Source organism: Physella acuta, unplaced genomic scaffold (assembly GCF_028476545.2).
Source record: "Physella acuta isolate Inbredline_101_S28 unplaced genomic scaffold, ASM2847654v3 ptg001191l, whole genome shotgun sequence".
Lineage (NCBI taxonomy): Eukaryota > Metazoa > Mollusca > Gastropoda > Physidae > Physella > Physella acuta.
In genome coordinates, this window is record NW_026732708.1 from 221,012 (window position 1) to 229,966 (window position 8,955).

Consider the following 8,955-nt stretch of genomic DNA (forward strand, 5'->3'; position numbering starts at 1 on the left):
CTGAGTCTATGGCTCAACCCAGAAGGGTATCTGGCATAGTCAGTAGCACTGTCCACACAATCTGTTAATATGGTAAGGTTGAAGTAACAGATAAACTCTACACTCTACTTCATCTGGCCTCCAATACCTTCAGGTCTGATAGAGCACTTTACTACTTACATTCAAACGCAACCCTAAGGTCTAAAGACATTGGGTTGCAATTTAAGTTTTTGGTGTTTCAACTTGAGACAATTTTACCAATGTTGCCAGATTTGCAATGTTGTCAGTTTGGAAATGTTTTCCAGCAGCTAATGTTGACAGGAAATGTTTCTAAAATTGAAATTGATGCCAGGTTTTTAATATTGCCAAGTTGGTATAGTTGCTACACATTGACAATGTTACAAGGTCTCACTGGCAAGTAATCTGAGGCTTGTTCAAAATGGCAGTAAACACTAGGCAAATATCAGCAGTCTTATGGTATACCTTGGATCCGAATGAATTAATCAAGTAATTAATCCAATAAAGTATGTTTTGTAAGCAGTTACAAAATCACGAAAGCTTAAAAACTGCAGTGAAGTTTCTCATAAAATATCGCCATCTGTTTTTTTAAATCTTCTGTTATGGAAGGTAGAAAAAGTGTCTCATCTAATGTTTTCTTGGTCAAATGAAACTCCTGCCACAGCTGGTCATCTGGCAGGTCAAGGAACGTTGTCTGCACTGCCCCCTCGTCATGGGACTCACAGGGTACATACTTTTCTATCATAGACACTGAAGAGTTACATTTTTCATTACCAATTACCTGACAATCACTATCATGAGTGTTTGGCAACTCCATATGTTGATGGTGATTGTTGTTGGTACAACAATGTTGAAGCAATTTGGCTTCAGATGTTGAAACATCTGGTTCATTATTTTCGGTCTTCTTATTATTCTGAGGACGAAATACCAATGTATGATCACTGTTTAAATTAAATTAAATTAAATATAGCATGGTTCAGGGTATATTTACTGTTTAAATTAAATTAAATATAGCATGATAATATAATGATATGAAAGTGTAGGAAGCTTCTTGCACTAGAGTATTTACCTTCTTCTGAATTTTTCTGTATTATTTTCAGTACACAAAAATAAATAAATATTAAATTAACTCAACATTCCCTCAAGAGACCACTATCAATAAGACAAACAAAGTTAAGTATCACTGTGTTAGAAGACAAGTGCCAAACCAACATAGATTTCACCAAATTTGGCTAGATTCAGGAATATAGAACGAACATGATCAAGTAACTGTATTTGACTTTGGTAAGTTGTTATGACTTATATTTTTTTTCACATCATTTCACTAGTATTAACTTAAAACATGAATGTTAATAAAATTAAACGTATTCTACTTAAAACAACTTACAGTTTGTTCCTCAATAAATACTTTTTTAAAGAACTGTGCTTTGGTTATCAGTTGTAGCTCTTGCATACAGACTTGCCTTAGAAAAACTAGAAGATCAGCACCTGTATATCCTAACAGAAATAAACAATACTGTTTTCTAACTAATGATAACTATTTATTATAATCAATGTAGTTAAAGCATTATTTGTAGAGAAGTTGAAATATTATTTTTTTGGAATTTTTTGAACAAGGAACAACCAAAAATGCACTTTTACATTTCTTAAATTAAATTCATTCAAAGGCTTTAATTTTAATAATTTTATGGATATTTTTCTAAACACGGTCAAAGGGAAACAACCGTGACAATATTGATTATTTTTATTTTCACGATTACCTCTCTTTGACCGTAAAACATTCGGCGGAATTTATTCAACACTTTTTTTTTTTAAATAAAGAAGGCAATTGTAAAACTTTCTGCTCAGAAAAAAGTTCAATTTTATAAATTGGTATTCTATCAATTATTATTAAACAGCAAAGATAGACATTCATATAGGCTACCCTACCAACATTTTATATTTTAATATTTCTTTATTTGGCAGACAATGACACCCATATAAAAAACGAATTGTACCTGCTGTTCTATGTCCAATATTTACTATATCCCCATCATTCAGGTCATGCCTCAAGTTTGAGCCATCAATATATCTGTTAATCATGAGGATACGGTCTTGTAATGTAGGCAGGTCAATATTTCTGTTGAACAAATGTCAATATTTTGAATTTTTGTTACAAGTTGGTTACATACATATTCAGTTTAATAGGAAATAATTTCAAATATTCTTATAATGATTGTAAACCTTTTAAAATATAAACTTGTATTGATAATCGCTTGGGAAGTCAGCAATCACACTTAACTGAGGTACAAATACTGGTCTATAAAGAGTTTTATAGTATATACTTGGATTTGTCTTAGTACAGAGGCATAGTGACCTATTCTGGCACCCAGCCCTACTATCAATTTTTCCTACCACATTTAGCTCCCCCTAGGGTTAGCACCAGGGGTGGCCACCCTCCCTAGCTACTCCTTAGTTTTATACAGCTAAAATAATCATACAATCTCCCGTCAATAGGAACTAATTAAAAATCCATGTCATCCAGTACCTTAATATAATTGTGATTTTTTAAAATGATTAGCAATATAGTATTAGACAGCATATATTGAATATATGCTGTCAAATAATACAGTTTTTAAAAATTTAGTTTCTTGTGCTTCAGTAATTTATTTCTAATGGTATGCTATCACAGGTTATCACAAAACTACCTAACACTTCACTGCAAATCAAAACAATTATTATATTCATTATAATAAGTCAGTAGCACTCATAAACTGCATTTTTCAAAAAAGAAGAAATTGTTTCATACAGTTTTTAGCATGAGACTCTTATGCAATCTATGCTATGCACCTGTGCTTTTTAGAACCCACATTTATTATTTATTCCATATAGCTAACTAATATAGTAAACAATACTTACACAATTTTAAATAGCCGAACTATTTCTGTGTCCAAATTCCAAGGCTTTGTTGTAGCTCCAACTACCAACACATTGTCTTTGACCATTTTTCCTTCACTTTCACTATCAAGATATTTTAATAATTCAACTTTCCCCATTCTAAAAATATCTTCCTCTTTACTCAGCACATCTACATCCTCAAAACACAAAATACTAGGACCATAACTTGCAGCCACCTCGAATACAGTTTTAATGCAGCGATCAATCTTTGTGGCACCTCCGTAGGTTGTTGAACCAAGGCAATACAGGTTAAAAACAAAGAGATTTAATTTTAGTTTGAAGGCGGCTGCCTCGAGTAAAAGAGATTTCCCCACACCAGGGTGACCACACAGCAGTAATGGAGCTGATAAATGTCGTCTACTTAGCTGGTCGATGCTGTTTTCTAAGATAGATTTCACATCTTCATGCCCCATGACTTGGTCAAATTTGTGGCTCACCGTTCTTGTCATTTCTGTTTTTAGAAGTGTATGCAAGTCTTCCTGCATTTTCTAAATTTAAAACATAAAGAAAAAGTTTGAAATTTTAAATATAGGAAAAAGTTAAAATAGCAATTTGTTAGTTAATTTATCATAAATTAAAAATCAAATTATTTAAAGAAAAAGACTTAATAATATACATCTTCATCAAAGTGTGAGCGATCTAAGTATATAGTTTCATTTTTTTCCATTAATAAATAAAGTGGAATCAGACTAGTAAAGGCTATAAATATAATAAAATATATATTACAATATATATTGCGGCTCTTTTGATATCAAGATGCGGCTCTTCAGCTCCTTGAACAAATACTAATAATCTTAATAAAAAAATAAAATATTTGAAATAAAAAAAATGTTAGCGGCTCTTTAAAACCTGGGAAATTTTGAAAATTATAACTTTTGGCTCTTCAGCTTCAAAAGGTTGCCGACCCCTGCAATAGGGCCTACATTTTTACATTGGCCAATCTCAATTTTTTATTTACCAGATTTTAGATCTATTTAAAATGATATAGATCTAGGCCTAGACTGTCCTAGACAATACAGATTTATCCTATTGATAATTACTATTCATAAATTATAGTTCTATATATTTTATAAATATATAAACAGCAGATTTTTAATATTAAATCAATTACAATTAGAACACTTTGTTTTTATTTTAAATATAGTCTTTTTTATAAATCGAGATTTTAGATTTGGTTTGAGTTTTAAAATGTTTTTTAAACAAGGATAAAAATACATAAATCTATTCAAGAAAAGGCAACTTACACCTTTCATGATTGTTCATAATAATTTAATTGTTGTTTCCCTTTGACTGTTCGTCGCAGAATAATGTATTGCAAAACAATTTAAAGTCCAAAGTCTAACTAATAGGGTTGGGATTTCACCCCTTTGGAGGAAGAAAACTTTATTACGCTTGAAACGTGTGAAAAACAGTACGGTCAATCAAATATTAAGGTAAAAGAGAACTAAACTAACATTTTAAATGCTTCAATATATTTACATAATTAAAGGTGTGTTAAATAAAATAACCAAATCTGAACCTGCGAGCCTTGTTTCCCTGTGACAACATTATCTAAATACAAAAACGTGCCGTTAAGTACCGGATTATAACCAAGATTAGAATCTAGAAATCTATTTTTATAAAATTTGTTTCCGTAATAGTAAATTAGGCAGTCATTTCAAACGCTCTGTCAAAGGTTATCCTACACTAATGCGAAACAATTTTCATATCGATGCATGTGTGTGTGTGTGCGGGGAGGGGGGGGGGGGATCGTTAATGGCCTCGCACTCAAAGTAGGAGAGGAGTTTAGACTTTGATTTTAATTAATTATTGATCTGGGATATAGGGGAGGGGTGAGTTATTTTTTTTATTCTTTCGAATAATTGGTATGGTAAAAAATGGATTTTTTTTTTATCAAATAAGGGTTGCTGTTTTGATTTGTTCGGTTTTTTATAGGGGTGGTGGTTTGGGGGGGGGGGGGGGGGGGGGGGGTTGACTTTGTGACCATTTTTTAAAACTGGGTTTGCTTTTTTGACACACAAATGACGATAGTTTGAGTGGTTGGTAAAATGGTCTCAGATTGGTTTCCATTAGTTATATAAGACTCCCAGGATAGGAAAAGGTAATTATTTTTAATAATATGAATAAAATGTTTAAAACTATTATAAATCCCAGATAGCTGAAAATACTTTCATTCTTTTTACAACCTTTCCTTTTGACGTCACACTCGTAGGCGGAGGGGGTCCGTAATTTTGTGACGGTGTGTGATGAGGAAGGGGGGGGGGGTCATTTTGTTGTGACGTCACACTTTTGCATTATAAAAAAGCAATGTTAGAAAACTAATTTTAGCGTTTATTTCGCGTTTTAGAAAGCTGTTTTTAATCAATTGTAATAGGAATTGATTAAAATACTATATGTTGACAGAGTTTATTCTTGCAGTAAAAAGAAGAAAAATAAAATACCTTTCTGTAAATAATTATCACTACACTTTGATTTCAATATTTTAAAGAACATTGTATTTATCGTTTTAAAACTCAAAGGAGTGGTGCCAATATCTGCTGTCAAGTCGTACTGGAGGGGTAGGCCCAGGGGCGTATCGAGGGGGGGGGGGGGGGTGCGGACCGCACCGGGTGACATCATTTAGGGGGGGGGGGGGGTGACACCATTAGTTGCCGCACCGGGTGACACGATTTAGGGGGGGGGGGGGGGGGGTGACACTATTAGCTGCTGCACCGGGTTGTTTGAGTTTTACCTGGTATACTGAGGAGTGGGGCTAACGACGGGGTTTCATATTAGGACCAACAAAACGTTTAGTTTTTACAAGTTTTTATTTTACTTGCTTCCTCGTGCTTTTGTATTTTGTCATCATGGATCAAAACTGGCTTGCGAAATTTCGACCAATTCTAACAGACTAATTTCTTTTTAGTTATTTAAATTGAAGTTTATCATTATATATTTTATGAAAAATCGTTTTTTTTTCTCCTATAAATGCATATAAGCTTGTCAATAAAATGTTTTATACACTTTTTAAATTTTTTACTATTTTTTTTTAATTAAATATTAAGAGATTAACATTTGAAACCGACCTATAAATAGTATTTCTAAATATATATTTTTTTCACCTCAGACATGTAATTTACAGCGTCAGTTTGCCTTGCATGTTTGCTTTAGTATTACAGTTTTCATCATCGACTTGTGAGGACTGATCAGTAGCGTAGCGGGGGGGGGGGGGGGGGGGCATATGTCCCCGGGCGCCGACCTTAGGGGGCGCCAAAATGGGTTGGAAAAATAAATTGAAAGGTTGAGGGGGGTTGCAAATCGAAAGTTTGAGGGGGGGGATGCAAATCGAAATCTTGAGGGGGGGGGGGGGGGGTGCAAATCGAAAAGTTTGTCCCCGGACGCCGGGAAGGGTCGCTACGCCTCTGGGACTGATACAGATTTACAATAGCAATACTTTCTTACTTTCATTAATTTAAGATGGTTTACTTATACATAGATCTAATACTAAACGTCTAATTACAATTTTTTTTAAACCTGAAAATGCAAATGTGTAATTAAATGATGATTCAAGGGATTTTTTTTTCCTTCGGCGTGGTAGGCTGAGGGGGGTTTGGGCTTTTAAGTAGAGCTGAAATAAATTTGGGATTTCAGAAAATTAAGATGATACAAATTTTAAGCAACCGGAAAAATTATGTGGATTACAATGAGACACATCAAATCAAACAATCTTCCCTTTCCAACATCTTTATCTATAGTTAGCAGACCTCTCACAGTTTTTTTTCCTATTTTTTTTTTAAGTAAATACAAATTTAATGGCTTAAAATCAGGGGTCTCCAAATACGGCCCGCGGGCCGGATGCGGCCCGCGAGGCCCTCTCATCCGGCCCGCGGAGATCATTTTGTTCACGGAAAAAAACGTTTGTTGGTGATGGCTGAGGAACTTTGCTCAGAAAAATCAAAAACATGCCTGGAAGAAACTGGCCCCCGAACTGAATTTTATAGTTAATGCGGCCCTCGGACTTAAAAGTTTGGAGACCCCTGGCTTAAATAGATGTTACATGGGTCAGCTATTGATGTGAAAAGAAGCGATGTCGGGTGAGTTCTGGCTTGCTGTCAGTAGCGTAGCGAGAAGGGGGGGGGGGGGGGGGGCGGGGGGGGGGGGGGACATATGTCCCCGGGCGCCGACCATAGGGGGCGCCAAAATGGGTTGGAAAAATAAATTGAAAGGTTGAGGGGGATGCAAATCGAAAGTTTGAGGGGGGGGGGGGTGCAAATCGAAATCTCGAGGGGGGGTGCAAATCGAAAAGTTTGTCCCCGGGCGCCGGGAAGGGTCGCTACGCCTCTGCTTGCTGTCCTTCTTCTTGAAGAAATGAGAGAGTGTTGACGTCCCTTGTGATTCTGCGTCATCCTCATCATTATCCTCATCACCATCTTCCCATCGAACTGCAACACCATCCTTCTCCGTGATCAAAGATGCAGCGGACAAATTAAAACGGACAAATGATGGAACCCAAAACAGTTGTCAAAGCTTTGCTCCAGAATTATTTTTTTTTCCGGATCTCCAGGACAGTGGCGTAGCCAGGATCGTCTCAAGGGGGGGGGGGGAGGGGTTCCAATTTTTACCCGGGGACAAGCTTTCGATTTGCACCCCCACCCCCCCCCCCCCAAACTTTCGATTTGCACCCCCCTCATACTTTATATATATATACCGAGGGGTCTACCCCCCCCCCCTGCCTACGCCACTGCTCCGGGATAACCTGAGCCATAGTCTGGCTCTTCTAAAGAGATCTGCTCCATAAATACCCAGTTTTTTAACTGCTTGATCTCTAGCAACCTTGGCACATATACTCAGAGGCGTAGCGATGGGGGGGGGCATGGGGGTACATATGTCCCCGGGCGCCGACCTTAGGGGGCGCCAAAATGGGTTGTCAAAACAAATTAAAATGTTATTTTAGCTGCATTTTTGCATTATAAATAATTTGAGGGGGGGGGGGGTGCAAATCGAAAGTTTGAGGGGGGTGCAAATCGAAAATTTGAGGGGGAGGGGGGTGCAAATTGAAAATTCGCTCCCGAAGGGGGCGCCAAATTGAAAGTTTGTCCCCGGGCGCCGGGAAGGGTCGCTACGCCTCTGCATATACTAGCAGCACTAACAATAGGAAATAGAGAATCCGCTTTCTTGCTCACCGTTACATCAATGTTGGGGAAAATATCCTTCAACTTGGTCTGGAATTTATAAGAATCACCTACTGTATCTACATAAACCTCGGTAACTTAACACCTCGTTCAAGATATATTTTTATTAATCCAAAACCACAGTTAAGAGAGTGCATTAAGGTTATATGTATCCTTTCTAAGCATACTTTTAGAAATATATGCTGGAGAAAGAATTTCTACCATCCAACCTAGAATAACCAATGACTCACTCATTTTTGAGAAGATAGATTCTCGTTGTTCCTCTGTTAAAACTTTAGAATCAGCAGATTTTAAGTCGGAGAATCGTTCTTTATCAGAGATGGGGCTATAGCAGGTCCCATACACCATAGGCCCTCATACTGGACCTCGCCCAGCCTCTTCCATACCCAACCAGCAAGGCTCACTCGTGACATGAGCGCTTATAGAAGATTCTATCAGACAATTCATATTTTGATTGATCTATAATTAGATTAATGATTCTATCTGAATAAAATCGAACGATCCTTCTGTAGACTGTAGTTAGATCGGCATTACTAAAAGATTAGATATTCTAGATAGTGAGTAGGCCTATAAATTTAGATTAGGCCTAGTCTTGTAGAAACACCGCGAATGTTTATAAATTATTTTTTTTAGCAATGATGTTATTATTATAATGCATATCCTTTCGACATTCGACAATCAATTCTATTTTTATGTACAACTGATTACGTCATTCATTTGAGTACTTTTCATGATTTTCAACTTTAAAACTTTCCTTTCTTCTGAATTGATAAGATTGTTTCTTCTTAGTTTCATGTGACGTCATCTTCTCTGCCTGTGAAAGTTTTTAATTTTTGAGTTGTTTTTTTTT

At 36.2% G+C, this 8,955-nt stretch overlaps 1 protein-coding gene and 1 pseudogene across 1 annotated transcript; both read right to left on the reverse strand.

The window, feature by feature from the left end:
* On the reverse strand, positions 1-4,493 carry LOC131956975 (vacuolar protein sorting-associated protein 4A). Its single transcript, XM_059321660.1, has 5 exons — positions 4,454-4,493; positions 2,896-3,422; positions 1,995-2,116; positions 1,385-1,494; positions 1-910 (listed from the first exon to the last, which is right to left on the reverse strand). Exons 2-5 carry the CDS (start codon positions 3,417-3,419, stop codon positions 539-541), a joined length of 1,128 nt encoding a protein of 375 aa, XP_059177643.1. The 5' UTR covers positions 3,420-3,422; positions 4,454-4,493; the 3' UTR covers positions 1-538.
* A 2,462-nt stretch (positions 4,494-6,955) lies between these two features.
* On the reverse strand, positions 6,956-8,564 carry LOC131956976 (ribonuclease H2 subunit A-like; annotated as a pseudogene).
* Between the last annotated feature and the right edge of the window lie 391 nt (positions 8,565-8,955).